Source organism: Trachurus japonicus, chromosome 5, assembly GCF_045865225.1.
Source record: "Trachurus japonicus isolate A0001 chromosome 5, Traja_1.0".
In the NCBI taxonomy this organism is placed as follows: Eukaryota; Metazoa; Chordata; class Actinopteri; order Carangiformes; family Carangidae; genus Trachurus; species Trachurus japonicus.
In genome coordinates this window covers 6,047,085-6,064,467 of record NC_140911.1, presented here as the reverse complement: position 1 = coordinate 6,064,467, position 17,383 = coordinate 6,047,085, and the positions used below count along the sequence as shown (strand labels likewise).

General features: G+C 41.4%; 1 protein-coding gene across 1 annotated transcript; it reads left to right on the top strand.

The window, feature by feature from the left end:
- Positions 1 to 1,846: 1,846 nt before the first annotated feature.
- inpp1 (inositol polyphosphate-1-phosphatase) lies at positions 1,847 to 12,377 on the top strand. Its single transcript, XM_085775791.1, has 6 exons — positions 1,847 to 2,042; positions 5,410 to 5,615; positions 7,053 to 7,113; positions 8,613 to 8,813; positions 9,572 to 9,746; positions 11,728 to 12,377. Exons 2-6 carry the CDS (start codon positions 5,412 to 5,414, stop codon positions 12,224 to 12,226), a joined length of 1,140 nt encoding a protein of 379 aa, XP_085631917.1. The 5' UTR covers positions 1,847 to 2,042; positions 5,410 to 5,411; the 3' UTR covers positions 12,227 to 12,377.
- The last annotated feature ends 5,006 nt before the right edge of the window (positions 12,378 to 17,383 follow it).

Here is a 17,383-nt window from a genome sequence, read left to right as displayed (position 1 = left end):
TGTCTAAACTTCTGTGGGTTCAGTTTGGAGTTTGTAATATCTGAGCTTGTCCAACTATGTTCTGGAATAATTTCATGTACATGGTTGAAATAAACATGCATGAGTGTGTGTTTTTTTATATCAAAAAGTTAAGATTACTTCCAAACACTGAGACTGAGCTCTCAAGCTAAAAGAAAAAAGAGAAATTAACCACTATATTGACATCTATATTATTTATTAAAGAGGATGTAGCTTCTGTAATGTTGCAAGAATGTCCTAATACAAGTGGGTGGTGTGTTTGTGGTCCACAGTTTTTCAAGACGACTTACTGTAGGGATGGAGTTTGCTGCAGCTCTGGCTCCGTAATGAACTCTAACATATTTAGAGCTTCAAAATAATGTGATTATACTGAGATTAGGTTAAAGATCCAGTGCGTGATACTCTCTCAACACACTGTATATGCATAGATAAGACTGTTCAGATATACTGACTTGAGTTAGAAATGAATTATTCCCAGATAAGTGCCCACCCGCCCACTCAAACGTCTGGATCCCAGGAGGAAGAAGAGGTGCCTTCACATACAGATGAAAGCCGTGATAACTTCTCACATATAAGGAGGTTTGTCATTAGTTTCTAGTGAATGAAATTGTTAAGTGATGATGCAATATGTAGGTTTTGATTTTTTGGTTGTTGTCTTTTAATTGATCCTAGGCCTATTTTGTTTTTAAAGTCCACTTTGCTGCTACAACATGGCAAAAAAAAACAAAAAACTTATCTTATACAAATTGCTCTTTAAGGAGGTTTCCATACATAAATATATTTATGCATATTTTAATGCATGTGCATATGTCTTTTCTAAATTTATTGCATGTTTGTGTCTTTGCATTTGTCTTCTTGAAGGCCACAGTAGTAGTATCCTAAATGAAAAAATACAGAATATTAATGAAATTGAGGATAAACTAAAGGGAATATATTTTAATTATACAATAGAGAAAAAAATATCAGTATATTTGCATATATTAGCATATCTCCTGCACATTTTTATGTATAGCCTATTGATATTGTATATGTATATCATGTATATCATTGTTGTTGTTGTTTAGCCTACAATTATTAATTATTCCCTGTTCAATAAAGCACAAAAAAATCACAATACAATCAAAATACAAATATAGATGGAGCACTTTTTGCTTTGTTTTTGTTTTTTCCTCAATAAATCTTTATTGACAATAATATTTTCAGTACAAGGGCAGTTATTAATCTACATACAAACAAATGAACAACAGCCGGGAGGGGTTATACAAATAAATACAGTAAATAAAGAGCACAAATTATATGTTGTTGTTGTTATATGTGTCATCATTGTTTTGTTTTTTTGTTTTTTTTTACATATAGCTACTGTTTGTTTTTATGCTGTGCTTGTTTGAGACAAATAAAAATCAAATCAAATCAAATGTTTTGATAGCTTTCTTATTATTTGAGTGAGACACAGATGCTTTTTGATGTAGCCTACTGTTTAGTTTCCCTTTGAAATGCCAAAAAAGGGGTTAAATAATATAATCACTCTTTTTTTTTTTTTTTTTTGGCATTTCAAAGGGAATATAGCTTATATTATAGATGGAGCACTTTAGATACAATTTCCAACCCATGAACGTTACATTTCGACTTCTGCATCGAGTTCTTGAACGCACCCACCGAGGTTCTATTTCCGGGTTTGTCGTCACCTTGTGAAACACACCGTGCGTGCGCTAGTGTCCGCACCTTGAGCCTGTTGGTTGTGTTCTGTGTGAGATGAACGAGAGAGAGAGAAAGCTCCCTCCCTCCTTCTCTTTCCTCTCGGTAGGAAACTCGTCGTGACGTAAAGGAACCGGAGCGTCCGTCCGCCGGAGCGCAGCAGCGTTTATTATTATTATTATCGGCCTTTATATCGCTGTTTCTCGGACTCCTTTTGTCGGTCCCGTCGCCGCTGAGCTGGTGACTTCAGGTCGGACAGACAGGAGAGAAAAACACAGCAGCCTCCACCGAGAGACAGAGACAGAGAGAGAGGAGAGCAGGAGTGTGAGGTAGGTTTGGTTTGGTTTGGTTTGGTTTGGTTTCACTCATTTCATTTCACACCGATGAGTTTTTCTTTCCTCAAACACTGAAGCTACAACATCTGCAGGCTGTTGCTGCTGCACCGTGGAGGTCAGAGAGGAAAACATTATCTAATGGGGGTCATGGAGGCCTATGTGGAGCCTATATAGGTTTACAGTATCCACATAGATGGTACAGTATCTATAGATCCTATAATGAGTCAGAGTGTGTCACTGTGAACACACCCTGTTTCACTCACTCATATGATTCACAGCTTTGATCTGAAGTTCTGCAGAGTTTATGACTGTGATTGTGAAGTGCAAATATGTGCATATATTGACTTTATAAGTAGGAGTAGTAGGTGTGAGTACATTTAGAATAAAGTCATCATCATATGTAGAAATGACATCATGAAATCTATGAGAAACTTTACGTCCAGCCCCATTTATTATATGTTTTTGCACTAATGTTGTAAATTTAAATGTACTTTATTTATACAGCCCTTTACAACAATCCTTTCAGTGTACCGAAGTGCTTTACAGCAGGTAATAAATAAAAAGAAGAATAAGTAAAAACAATTAAAAACAATAAAAGAACAGTCAAAGCAATCAAATAAGATAAAAGTGTCATCATACATCATATTGACAGATGGTCCCAGAAAAGAAAATACATATAAACGAATAAAATTTAGTAAATGTGCATGTATGAAACTAGCTATGACATATATGTTTGTAAAATTTGCATACAGTATATACTGTCCAATACAAATTAGATGTATGTACAAAATAATAAATAATCATAGATAATTTGATTTAACTATGAGTGTCTCATATACGTATGTTATGAACATATATCTCTATATATCCAGAGGATGTTTCTATTCATTTTTATGATACAAGTGGCATATATGGAAACATCAGTCTTTATAATAGAGACGTATAAAGGGAGATCGGGGATGGTTGTAAGTAACACTTTTTGTCTCAGCTCCTATAACCTGCAGAGCGTTCATGGTAGGGTCTCAAATTTTGACACACAGTCCCCATTTGTCATCTACAAATACCAATGCCTTAAACTTCTTAAACTATATCACAGAATTCACTATTTGATGTCAAATGCTAAACTAAAAACCGAGCCCACACCGCAAAACATGCATCTATGTAACTTTATAATTGTGCATGTTCCAACAGTAAATCATCTTCCTATGGCTCAGTATGAACAAAAACAACTCATCACTGATGGTTAAATGAAGAACAGAGTCAGTTGTGTGGATCCTAACATTAGAAAGCTATAGCTATGTAGCTATTAAAGAACATATTCTGAAGTTTTCACATGTATGAATGTAAACCTTCAGCAGGAAGCAGATAATAATAATCCGTGTAAAATTCCAGGAAAGATGGTTGAAACTTACTAAAACAACAAAGATTAAAGATTTTACAACCATCCATTCCCCACCCCCTGTCAGTCATTGTTTGACTAGTTGTACCAGTACGGTGGTTTGAAATAAACATCAATGAAATGACTCACATTTTACTTTAGAAGCTGCTCTTTCATTTTACACAAGTATCGATACCTTAAAAAAATGTTTTTTGGCCGTAAAATCTTCACGCGTCTTCACACAGCCGTGTAAATTCACATTTATTGTCAGGGAGTGAGTGGGTTCACATGATATCAGTCACATAACTCTAATGTTATCTCTTGTTGGTCCAACCCTTTGTCATATAATACAGTATTATTGTGTGTGCTGACAGCTGTTCCTCAGTGTGTGTGTGTGTGTGTGTGTGTGTGTGTGTGTGTGTGTGTGTGTGTGTGTGTGTGTGTGTGTGTGTGTGTGTGTGTGTGTGTGTGTGTGGACCTGTGAAACCACTTCCCTCCCTCATGCTCGTGTCTTTTTTCAGAAATGCCCTGTTTTCATTTTGGGGCTATAAATAACTCTCTGTGTGTCAGAGTGTGACCTTCCTCATCGCTTTTTTTGTCTCACTCTCACACACACACACATGAACGCACGCACACACAGTTTCCATTTGTTGACTAAACCCTCTCCTCCTCCTCCTCCTCTTTTTCCTTCACCTCCTCTTTTTTCTCCATCTCCTCCTCTTCCTCATCCTCCTCCCCACCTCTTCTTCCTCCTCTTTTTTCCTCCTCTACCTCCTCCTCTTTTTCTCCCACCTCTTCCTCCTCCTTCTCCACCTCCTCCTCTTTTTCCTTCCCTCTTCCTCCTCCTCCTCTTTTTCTCCATCTCCTCCTCTCCCGCCTCCTCTTTTTCCCCACGTCCTCCTCCTCTTCCTCCTCCTCCTCCGCCTCGCCCACTTCCTCCTCCTCCTTTCCTTCTCCTCTTCCTCCCGCCTCCTCCTCCTCCTCTTCTCCTCTTCCTCCTCCACCTCCCCCACTTCCTCCTCCTTCTCTTCCTCCACCTCCACTTCCTCGTCCTCCTCCTCTCTTCCTCCTCCTCCATCTCCTCCTCTTCCTCCTCCTCGTCTTCTCCTCTTCCTCCTCCTCCATCTCCTCCTCCTCCTCTTTCTCCCACCTCCTCCTCTTTTTATCCCACCTCTTTCTCCTCCACCTCCCCCACTTCCTCCTCTTCCTCCTCCTCCACCTCTTCCTTCTCCTCTTCCTCCTCCTCCTGCTCCTCCTCCTCTTCTCCTCCACCTCTTCCTCCTCCTCCTCCTCCCCCTCCTCCCCCACCTCTTCCTCCTCCCCCACCTCTTCCTCAACCTCCTCCTCCTCCTGCTCCTCCTCCTCTTCTCCTCCTCCTCTTCTCCTCTTCCTCCTCCTCCTCCTCCTCTTCCTCCTCCTCCTCCTCCTGCTCCTCCTCCTCTTCTCCTCCTCCTCCTCCTCCTCCATCTCCTCCTCTTCCTCCTCCTCGTCTTCTCCTCTTCCTCCTCCTCCATCTCCTCCTCCTCCTCTTTCTCCCACCTCCTCCTCTTTTTATCCCACCTCTTTCTCCTCCACCTCCCCCACTTCCTCCTCTTCCTCCTCCTCCACCTCTTCCTTCTCCTCTTCCTCCTCCTCCTGCTCCTCCTCCTCTTCTCCTCCACCTCTTCCTCCTCCTCCTCCTCCCCCACCTCTTCCTCCTCCCCCACCTCTTCCTCAACCTCCTCCTCCTCCTGCTCCTCCTCCTCTTCTCCTCCTCCTCTTCTCCTCTTCCTCCTCCTCCTCCTCCTCCTCCTGCTCCTCCTCCTCTTCTCCTCCTCCTCCTCCTCCTCCTCTTCCTCCTCCTCCTCCTCCTGCTCCTCCTCCTCTTCTCCTCCCCCTCCTCCTCCTGCTCCTCCCCCCCTCCTCTTCCTCCTCCCCCTCCTCCTCTTCCTCCTCCCCCTCCTCCTCCTCCTCCTCCTCCTCCTCCTCCTCCTCCTCCTCTAGTCATGGCTGATCTCCTGAAGCTGCTGCTGCGCGTGGCGGAGAAGGCCGCCACCGTGGCTCGTGTTTGCCGACAGGAAGCTCCGCTCTTCCAGCTGCTGGTGCAGGAGAAAACCGGAGACGACAAGAACAAGAAGTTCGTCCAGGACTTCAAGACTCTGGCCGACGTGGTGATCCAGGAGATGATCCGGCACGACGTCGGCGCTCAGGTAGGAGGAGGAGGAGGAGGAGGAGGAGGAGGAGACGCCACATCACAATACAGGACATAATAGATGCAAACAATCAATAAAGATATAAAATAATGTTTTGTTTGACCCACATTCATACAAGAATAAAATAAAATAAAATAAAATATATTTCAAATGAGTTGTTCAGCCTACAGCTTGTTTTCTCATCACCCAGGTAACATCTAACCACACGTTTCATTATGTAAATAAAATATCCAACTTTATCTGTGTGCATCTTTAATATGTAATAAAATAATATGTGCTTTTATTTGACTAAACAAAACTCTGCAGTTCCACATATCAAGAGCAACGGAAAACAAAGTGAAACTCATTTTCTATATATATATTTAAAAAAAAAACAACCAACAGAAAAAATGGATGCATGTAACACATTAAAAGTTATATGTTTATGTAGATAGATGGATGGATGGATGGATGGATGGATGGATGGATGGATGGATGGATGGATGGATGGATGGATGGATGGATGGATGGATGGATGGATGGATGGATGGATGGATGGATGGATGGATGGATGGATGGATGGATAGATAGATAGATAGATAGATAGATAGATAGATAGATAGATAGATAGATAGATAGATAGATAGATAGATAGATAGATAGATAGATAGATAGATAGATAGATAGATAGCCTTTATTGTCATTGAAAGAATTCAATGAAATTTTCGTTGCTGCCCCGCTGTGGTACCATAATAACATATCATATAAGACAAGATAAATATAAAACATAAAACGCATAAAAACATATCACATGAGACAAGATAAGTGTAAAAAACATATAAAACATAAAGCACATGAAAGGATATTGCACATTGAGGGCAAGGGGATTGCACAACCCGTTGTTGCCTATCTGTCCTTTAGGCTGGAGTAAAAAAAAAAAATTATATAATATATAAAAATATATGAAAATAAGCAGCTTGTTTTGTCGTTACCTCTTTTTTTTTCCTCAGGTAACATCTAACATCTATTATATAAAACAATATCTGCTTATATTTGACTAAACAAAACTTTGCAGCTCCACATATAAAGAGCAACAAAAAACAAACTGAAACTCATTTTCTATATAAAACAACCAACCGAAATAATGGATGCATGCAACAAATTAAGATTATATCCATCTGTATAAAAAATAAGCAGCCTGTTTTCTTTAAAATAATATCTGCTTTTATTTGACTGAACAAAACTTTGCACACGTATAAAAAGCAACAGAAAACAAACTGAAACCCATTTTCTAAACTCATAAATCCACTTTTTTTAGATCTCATCTGGGATCTTTGTTTGTTTTTAAGTTAAATTATATACATAACATAATTCTCAGCATTATATTCAGGTTGTATAAATGTACTTGACAGTATGTTGCAGTGTAACGACGTCCTGTCTGCTCTTTTGTTGCAGTTCCCTGAGATGCTCGGCTTCATTCAAGGAGAGGAGTCCAACAAGTTTGAAAATGGACTCGGTAAATATTTAATATTCTTACAGTGAAGTGAACACACTACGGCCTCTTGTGCCTCTCCTGCTCACTCTGGATGTTCACAACCTTCACCACAGTTTGGTCTGGAGGTGACGTCACAGCCTGTGGATCCTGGTTGACTTTAGACCACCGTGTGTTTGTGGAGTCAGTTTGGGTGAATCCATGAGCTCTGGCTGCAAAAGACAGTGTTTGGATTCACTATAATTAATGCACGAGGCAAATATTTACCGGTACTATGCATGTCTGCTGCGCCGCTCACATTCTGCTGATAAAACTCCATTTATCAATTCAATTCAGCCAATATGGGGTCAGTTTTAATCAATCTGTAAACATTATGGACTTCAGTTCAGATTTTTAAAACATTTACAGGCTGATAATTGTCAAAAATGCAAAATATTACACACACAAAGTCAGATTGAAGACCGTCACACCCATGATTTCAACGAATTTCAGTTCCCTAAAATGTGAATAAATGAGTATTAATACATCCCTGCAGTTTTCTGCAAAGGTCAGTGTTCAGATTTAAACTCGACATACTTGCATTTTTTTTCTTTTTAACGCAGACAATGCACAACTACATGTCAGCTTGTTGTTTGGTTGCATGTTGGTCCTGCACTGTCAGGTAATAATCAGGCTGTAATGAAGTATTTTCCTCGTTTAAAGGGATAGTTCAACATTTTGGCAAATTGGCCCATTGCCATAATCCCTATAGTTTTAGTAGGAGTAGGTTCGTTACCTTTAATTGTCGGTGCAAGCTATTTTTAAAACGGCATCAAACTCATCAAATACACAATCCAACAACTCCAAAGCGTTCCCATTGGGGAAAGTTTTTCAGCAAGCAGTCTCTGAATTTCCCTCTAAAACAACTCTGTCTGGTAACGTTGTGTTATTATCTCATAGCGTGGTGAATGTGCAGGTCACAACTTGTCCACCAGAGTGTTGTGGAGTTGTTGGATTGTGTATTTGATGAGTTTGATGAGGGAAACCAAGAAATCCCATTAACCTCCGTAGTGTAGCTCTGAGCAGCTCACAGCTCTGCTCTGCCGTTCTAAAAAAATTGCCAAAATGTTGAACTATCCCTTTAATAAATGAATTTAATCAGAAAACAGATGAAAAAAGCAACAAAAATCAAATTTTCCTTGAGCTGAACCTTCAGTTTTGAGTTGTTCCTGGTTGGTTTTAGACAGTCAGTGTGTGTGTGTGTGTGTGTGTGTGTGTGTGTGTGTGTGTGTGTGTGTGTGCGTGTGCGTGTGCGTGTGCGTGTGCGTGTGTGTGTGGTTAATAATAATAATCACTTCACCTTCATAGTGGAAAACTAAACGCTGAAGGGGCTAAAAATAAAACTGTGATTGAGTCGTCGGCCAAGTTAAATAATCAGCACGTAAAGCCAACACTTCGCGGTGGCACTGTCTCTCACTGTGTAAATATTTGTAGCAGTGAGTGATCATCTGTGTGTGTCTGTGTGTGTATGTGTGTGTTTACAGGAGAGAGCGTGACCGTCACAGTTTGCGCCACTGAGGAGGAGACGGCGGCGCTCCTGGCCACGGTGCTGGACGGCGACCACACGGCGGCGGCGCTCCTGGCCCGAGCCATCCACCAGAACCCGGCGACGGTCGACAGCAGCACCGACGGCCTGACGGTGCCGCTCAGCCCGTCTGAGCTCGGCATCTGGATCGACCCCATCGGTGAGTTGGTTTTCCCGCTTCATCTTTAAAGGGATAGTTCCAACATTTTGGCAAATCGGCCCATTGCCATAATCCCTATAGTCATAGCAGTAGGTTTGTTACCTTTAATTGTTGGTGCAAGCTATTTTTAGAACGGCGGAGCAGAGCCGCGAGCTGCTCAGAGCTACACTACGGAGGCTTATGGGATTTCTTGGTTTCCCTCATCAAACTCATCAAATACACAATCCAACAACTCCACAACGCTCTGGTGGACAAGTTGTGACCTGCACATTCACCACGCTATGAGATATTAACAGAACGTTACCAGACAGAGTTGTTTAGAGGCAAATGCAGAGACTGCTGCTGAAAAACTGCCGCCGATGGGAACGCGCATCAGCGGTTTTGCATGAATTTCCCTCTAAAACAACTCTGTCTGGTAACGTTCTGTTATTATCTCATAGCGTGGTGAATGTGCAGGTCACAACTTGTCCACCAGAGTGTTTTGGAGTTGTTGGATTGTGTATTTGATGAGTTTGATGAGGGAAACCAAGAAATCCCATGAGCCTCTGTAGCGTAGCTCTGAGCAGCTCGCGGCTCTGCTCCGCCGTTCTAAAAATAGCTTGCACCGACAATTAAAGGTAACGAACCTACTGCTATGACTATAGGGATTATGGCAATGGGCCAATTTGCCAAAATGTTGAACTATCCCTTCAAAGCTCTGAGTGTTTTTGTTTGTTTTTTTCACACGATCTGTATTGTTGTTGTTGTTTGTTATCCAGACGCCACCAGTCAGTACATCGAGGGCCGGGAGGAGGTTCTGGAGGAGGGTCACCTGTCCCCCTCAGGTCTGCACTGTGCTCTGGTTCTGATCGGCGTTTACCTCCGGAGCACGGGCGAGCCGGTGATGGGCGTCATCAACCAGCCGTTCAACCACAAAGATGCTTCAAACGGAGGGTGAGTGGATGAAACAAAAACAACAACAGTCACAACTGAATCCTGTAGAAACATCTGAAACCTTCATAAAGACGTCGGGTCAGGAGGAAAGATAGATGATACTAAAGAACAGGTGCAGACATAATATAAAATAAAATAAACAAATTGGGGCAAGGAAGGCACAAAAACACAATTTACATACATGCAAAGTGTTATGTAACAACCTGCTGAATCAGTGAATCGAAACATCAAAAAGCTTCTAGATGGAAATTTCCATTGAGAGGTTTTGGAGCAGATCGTCTGCTGATCGTTGGTTCCATCTAGAGGTCGATCATCAATCAGTCGGTTCGGCTGATTAATCAGTGCCGATAGGACATTAAAAAAAAACTTTTGTTAAGTATCAGCTGTGATAGGAGCTGATGACCGGTCACACAGTCAGATTACATCATCTTTCTGCAGCAGATCTCCACACAGACAGTGAAGGCAACACCACTGTGGACCTGAGATAATATGTATTTAAACTCCATATTAACGCTGCCTGATACTAAATAAATGGTGTGATGTTGTTTTCTACAAGAGATGGCAGTGGACAAAAAGGATAAAAAGGCGTTATTGTGTCTTTTTATATATACTTATGCTTAGTCCTTTTAGTATTATGTATAATTACGCAGCTATGATAGGGACTGCTCTCAAAGAAAGTCTTGTTGTATAGAAATGTGCAATGACAATAAAGCATCTTAATCTGCTTTTTTCGTGGTATATCGGTTATTAAATCGCCTTTTTCCTGCTCAACACTATCATTATTATTATATCGGCCTTGTAAAAGCCACTACAGGGGTCGACCTCTAGTTTGACCCTCAGCTCCTCTGGTCCACATGTCAAAGAGCTGTTGCACAACCACAATCTCTTCTGTTCAGCAGGAGGTCAGAAGCAGATAATAATCTGTGTAAAATTCCAGGAAAGATGTTTGACAATAAAACAACAAAGATTAAAAGGTGTTACAACCATCCCCACCCCTGTCAGTCATTGTTTGACTAACTGTACCAGCATGGTAGTTTGAAATAAACATCGATGAAATGACTCACATTTTACCTAAGAACGTGCTCTGATTCAAACCTCAACGGTATCGATACTGGTCAAAATTTAGACTTGGTCCAAAAGATTTGTTTGTTTCTTAAAAAAGAAAAGGTTTTTCTGGCTGTAAAACCTACACACTTCTTCATACAGCCGTGCAAATTCACATGTAATGTCAGGGAGTGAGTGGGTTCACCATGATATTGATCACATGACTCTAATGTTAGTCTTAGGAGTAGGTTTGTTTCCTTTAATTGTCGGTGCAAGCTATTTTTAGAGCGGCGGAGCAGAGCCGCGAGCTGCTCAGAGCTACGCTACGGAGGCTAATGGGATTTCTTGGTTTCCCTCTTCAAACTCATCAAATACACAATCCAACAACTCCAAAACGCTCTGGTGGACAAGTTGTGACCTGCACATTCACCGCACTGAGATAATAACGGAAGTTATCGCTGATGCGCGTTCCCGTCGGGGGCAGTTTTTCGGCAAGAGTCTCTGCATTTACCTCTAAAACAACTCCGTCTCATAATGTTCTGTTATTATCTCATAGCGTGGTGAATGTGCAGGTCACAACTTGCTCCGCCGTTCTAAAAATAGCTTGCACCGACAATTAAAGGTAACAAACCTACTGCTATGACTATAGTGATTATGGTAATGAGCCAATTTGCCAAAATGTTGAACTATCCCTTTAAGAAATTTAAATGGGCTTGTGGAAATTTGGAGAAGGAAGAAAGCCTCCATGTTGGTGCACAGGAGCTGCAGGAAGGTTCATCTAATGTCTGGTTTCTCTGGATTTAACTATGATCTTCTCATTATATGATGATGTTTCTCCGTCTTCTTCTCCTCTCAGTGTAGAAATCTTCAGCGTCTGAGCCGTTGAGATGAAGACTAAAATATTCAAGTAAATATTCTCACCTGTCTTGTTCTGCAGGTGGAGGGGGAAACACTTCTGGGGCGTGTCCTTCGGCGACGTCAACGTCTGCTCCCTGTCCCGGCCCAAAGTCGACTCCGACGGCGGCGGCGGCCGCGGTCTCTCCGTGGTGCTGAGCTCCAGCGAGAAGCCGACGGTGAAGGACTCGCTGACGTCGCTGTGCAGCCCCGAGCGGCTCGTCTACGCCTCGGGAGCCGGATTCAAGATCCTGTGCGTCATCCAGGGCCTCGCCGACGTCTACGTGCTCTCCGAGGGCAGCACCTTCAAGTGGGACTCGTGCGCGCCCCACGCCCTGCTCCGCGCCCTCGGAGGAGGCGTGGCCGACCTGACCAAGAGCCTCCAGCCCGGCTCGCTGGGGAACTCGCAGGAACTGACCTACCACCAGCCGCACGGCGAGAGCAGAGGAGCCGACCGCTGGGCGAACCACGGCGGCCTGGTGGCGTATCGAGACTGTGCTCAGCTGCGCCGCATCGTGGAGACTCTGAGGGGGAAACTGTAAAACTGTAAACTGTATGAGACATGTAACCAACACACTGATGCAGTTATTGTTGCATATGAGATCGTATTCATTGTTTTTTCTATAAAAAAAAAAGAGGAAAGAAAGTTATGAAATATTTTAATTATAGTTAAAGGGATAGTTCTACATTTTTGGCAAATTGGCCCATCGCCATAATCCCTATAGTCATAGCAGTAGGTTCGTTACCTTTAACTGTCGGTGCAAGCTATTTTTAGAACGGCGGAGCAGAGCCGTGAGCTGCTCAGAGCTACGCTACGGAGGCTAATGGGATTTCTTAGTTTCCCTCATCAAACTCATCAAATACACAATCCAACAACTCCAAAACGCTCTGGTGGACAAGTTGTGCATTCACCACGCTATGAGATAATAACAGAACGTTACCAGACAGAGTTGTTTTAGAGGGAAATTCATGCAAAACCGCTGATGCACGTTCCCGTCGGGGGCAGTTTTTCAGCAAGCAGTCTCTGAATTTACCTCTAAAACAACTGAAACCAAGAAATCCCATTAGCCTCAGTAGCGTAGCTCTGAGCAGCTCACGGCTCTGCTCCGCCGTTCAGCAACAGCTTGCACCGAAAATTAAAGGTAACAAACCTACTGCTATGACTATAGGGATTATGGCAATGGGCCAATTTGCCAAAATGTTGAACTATCCCTTTAATACTGTCTTATTTTTAATCATATAGTATATATATATTATGCAAATGTATATTTTACAGGGTAAAGTTCCGGTCTGGGCCAAATTATATTTGCAAATATTGTTTTGTTTTGAGTCTTTTCACAGGTTCCCAAACTGGACTTTTTGGAAAACTTCAATTAAATCGAGTTCATTTGAAAACAGGAATTAAAACAAGAGTGTTTTGGTTTCAAGATTCATGTTAAACCGACTCGTTTGAACAGAAAAATAAGGTGTAACACAAACAGGTGACGCTCAAGAACCCAAAAAATGAAAAAGTCAAATTTTCTTGAGCTGTACACAAAAAAAAATTGAGAAAAAGTTTGGGAACCACTGATTTGTGTCTCGTTAAGACTGTGGTGGTGTAAGAAGAGTTTGGACAATCAGATTCATTCAGTTTTAATTCCCACCTGTGTCGTTGTTGTGACAAACTTCGACATTTATTATTTGTGAAGCTCAGGTCTGATAAAAGTTTTCCTCAACATTCATTAATTGAAGCTTCATTTATTTTTCCGAGACAGACGTCGGCGCTCGCTCACTGCTGGACAGATGAGGAAGGTTAACGTGACGGCCGGGCATACACTGTACAAGGGATTCCTGGATCTAAAAAACGCAGACAGTTATGAAAAAAGTGAGAATATTTCCAGCCCATTGAACCTGTTAAAGTCTCTATATTAAGTCAGGAAGAGAAAGAGAGAGAAACGGCTCCATGTAAGGAGCAGAGCGACACACACACACTCAAACACACTCTTTCCACAGCACCAAGGACGAGTTAACAAAGGTCAGAGAGTGGAAAAGCCATATGAGGAGAAACAGTGTGGGCTTAAACAGGAAAATGAAACATTAGTCTAATCTGCAGGACGTGCGCTCTGCTCTGTCGCCGTGTTTAGGACGATCGGGGAGATTGACGATTGATGCATCCGATAAATCAAAAGCATGAGCACAGAACAGAACAAAAAAACATTGTGCATATAGGAAATCATCTTTATTTTTGAAAACCAGAGAGAAAGCAGGAGGGTGGAGGAGGAAAGGGGGGGGACGAAACCCAACAGCGATATTTTTTTTGTTTTCGTTTTGTTTTTATTGTTTTGTTTTAAACTGTTTGCCAGCCTCAGGAACTTCGCCACGTTACAGTTGATTCCCTACAAAAAAACCCTGATGATTGTCAGATATTTTTTGCAATACTTCTGCATATTCTGTTAAAAACTTGGAGGAAAAAAAAACAGCAACAACAAAAGAAAACAAAACAAACAAAAAAAAAGTGTTGGCTCTGTCTTTTCTTTTCTTTCCTTTCTTTCTTTCTTGGACTTTGAACTTGCTACCTTTAACATACAGCACTGTACATTCTTAAGTCAAGGTGGACATGTGGAAAACAACATGTTCTGCTCAGCGTGGGTCCAGTTCCCCAGACTCGGACTAAAGTAAGATATAAAAAAAAAATGTTTCTGACAATGAAAAGAGAAAATGCACAAGAAAATCTGGAACAAAATCAGTTTTTTTTTATATATATATATTTTTGTCTCATATCTTTAAAAAAAAAAAATCACATTTTACATCTTTCCTCGAGTTGTTTAACCAAAAATCAAGCAGAACTAGTTTTACTCTTGTTTTGTTTTGTGTGATTAAAACTTTTACAGTAAGTCAATCCTCGTCTGGGAAGCTGGCCAAAGATTAAACACAAAAAAAAAAAAAAAAGGGGGGGGGGGGTAGGAAAACAACGTGTCACATGAAGAGAAGAAATGTGGTGAACTTAAACATCCCGGCTTCAGTGAACTCAACACTTCATCATCATCATCTCTTTAAGGCGAACACATGAACGCACCACGACGAGGAAAGGAAGTTTCAGATATCTTAAAGGGATAGTTAAACGTTTTGGCAAATTGGCCCATTGCCATAATCCCTATAGTCATAGCAGTAGGTTCATTACCTTTAATTGTCGGTGCAAGCTATTTTTAGAACGCCGGAGCAGATTGTGTATTTGATAAGTTTGATGAGGGAAACCAAGAAATCCCATGAGCCTCCGTAGCGTAGCTCTGAGCAGCTCGCGGCTCTGCTCCGCCGTTCTAAAAACAGCTTGCACCGACAATTAAAGGTAATGAACCTACTGCTATGACTATAGGGATTATGGCAATGGGCCAATTTGCCAAAATGTTCAACTATCCTTTTAAGGTTCCTCCACTGCAGGGGGGGGGGGGAGAGAAGTCGACTCAAATCTTGTTTTACAAAACAAATGAAAATAAAAACGTCAGTAATTAACATTCATTTCTGACCCAAAAACAAAAAAACAAAAAGCAGCAGCAGCGGCGGTGGCGGCGGCTTAGCGAGCTACACCTCCCACTCAGCTGCAGCTGGAGGAGTCTGGTTCAGCTCAGTCACTGATGACTGTTCAAACCCTCTGATGTTATTACAGGGGCGGCTGTGCAAATTAAACACAAAAGCAAAAAAACAGATGATGAACAACAGTATTCCTTACCATCTGTCAATATAATTATAATAACAAAAAAACAAAAAAAAGTTCCTTTATCAGATGCCTTGTATCACTACAGTCGCACAATCTTCACATATCAGGTGTAAACAATGAAACAGGATTAACAGGATACTTCAAATTAATCTATGATGAAGATTTAACTGTGACTTTAATGTAAAAAACAAAAAAAACATGATTTTTTATGACGTTGTTGTCGTTAAACAGCCGAACAGATTGAGATTCGATTTTCTGTGAATGTGCGACCTTGACATTTCGAAAGGTGAAGCACATCCAACACAACAACACTTACTAATGTTTAGATTATGAACATTATATTAATTAGAAGCTGCAGAATTATTTATTTTAAACCGTTTATATTATAACCTTCGTGATGTATCATCAACTATGTAAAACTTTGGCCTAACGTGTCACAGCAGGCGAAAAACCGTTAAGTGTAAGACTTTGAAAAAATATTAGTTGTTTCAGGAATAACTTAAACAACTACACTTATTATAAATCTATGCTGCTGCTTAACTGCTGCGTTTTTACTGTGAGTCCAGTAAAAGATCAGATTTATTATCAAAAACACACACACAAAAAAAAAAGAAATTCAACATTTGTAAATCAAAGCAATGTCTGACGTTAAATTACATCAATATTTTCAGATGTATTATTATTATTATCTGTCAGTGTTTTTAACAGGGCACCATTGAACATCAGTGGATCAACAGGGGGCAGTATAAATCTATTTCATCTTTTATTATCAACGTTTCAAAATGTCAAGGCTGAACTCACTTGTGCTGTGATTAACAACCAGCAGAACAAATAAACTCTTTTTTTTAATCTCATCTCATCACTTGAACGTTTTGAGCCTGTTAACATCGGCATGAGAGGACGGAGGAAACGACCGACTGCGACACGTTAAAACGCCATAAAAAAGGAAACCGAGAAGTGAAATCCGAGTTATAATTAACCGTGTTTTTGTGTCTGTGTCTATGTGCTGAATTTTCCTGTTTGTAATCGTGCTGATTCACAAAAAAAACAAAAAAACATGGATCAAATGTGTCAGCGGATGCATTTCTGAAAGTGTTTCAATCTTCTCCTCCTGTCGTCTGTGTGTCGAACCACACCAACACCACGCTCTGGTTTAACTGGAAATACTGGTCACTCCCAGGTCAACTCTCTTTCTCTCTCCACACACTCACACACACACACACACACACACACACACACACACACACACACACACACACTCACAGCTGCTTGTTTGTGTAAATCTACATTAAAACAACGCGGGGTTCAGCTGGTTCGGGTTCATTCTTGCTGCTGCAGATCTAACAGAGGAAGTTACAGTAGATCCACTTGCACACTCCACTAAACGTGATTAACACTGACACAGTGACGTCGCTCAGATCCTTTTATCTTCTCCATGTCGATTCAATACGGCGCTCATCTCCTTTTCTCGACAGCCAACAAACCTTTTATATCCGAAAAACAAAAAAACTAAGAAAAAACAACCGTCAACAGAGAGAACTCAAGTGTTAAAAATGCAGGTGAATAAAAATCATGCATTGCAGGATTTGGCAGGAAAATGATGAGAGACTATGTTTGTTTTTTTGTTTTTTTTTCTTCGTTACAGCATCCCGATGGAGGGGGGAGGGAGGGGGAGAGGAGAGGGGGTTGATGCCAAAGGCTACCGTCGACTTCCAGACCAAACAAAAAGAAAAAGGTGAAATGAGAGGTTAAAGCACCGTCACTGCCACCTCTTCTTCAGCCCTCGGTCAAATACTTTGTGTTCAATCCACAGGCTCGTCTCTCTTTCTCTCTTTCTTTCTCTCTCCTCTGGCTGATCTGAGTTCAGTCTTTACCCTCGTGAATCGTCTCTCCGGTTCAGATCTCGGCAGCCAACAGGCAGGCGAGAGAACAAACATGGCCATTATTTATTTATTTATTTATTGTGTCCCTGTGTTTTCTTTTTTCCCCGTCGACCGACCGACCG

Coding starts and splice junctions, on each gene's coding strand:
- inpp1 (XM_085775791.1), top strand. CDS start 5,412: ATGGCTGATCTCCTGAAGCTGCTGCTGCGCGTGGCGGAGAAGGCCGCC. Junction 5,616..7,052: donor GGCACGACGTCGGCGCTCAG/GTAGGAGGAGGA, acceptor CTTTTGTTGCAG/TTCCCTGAGATGCTCGGCTT. Junction 9,747..11,727: donor AAAGATGCTTCAAACGGAGG/GTGAGTGGATGA, acceptor CTTGTTCTGCAG/GTGGAGGGGGAAACACTTCT.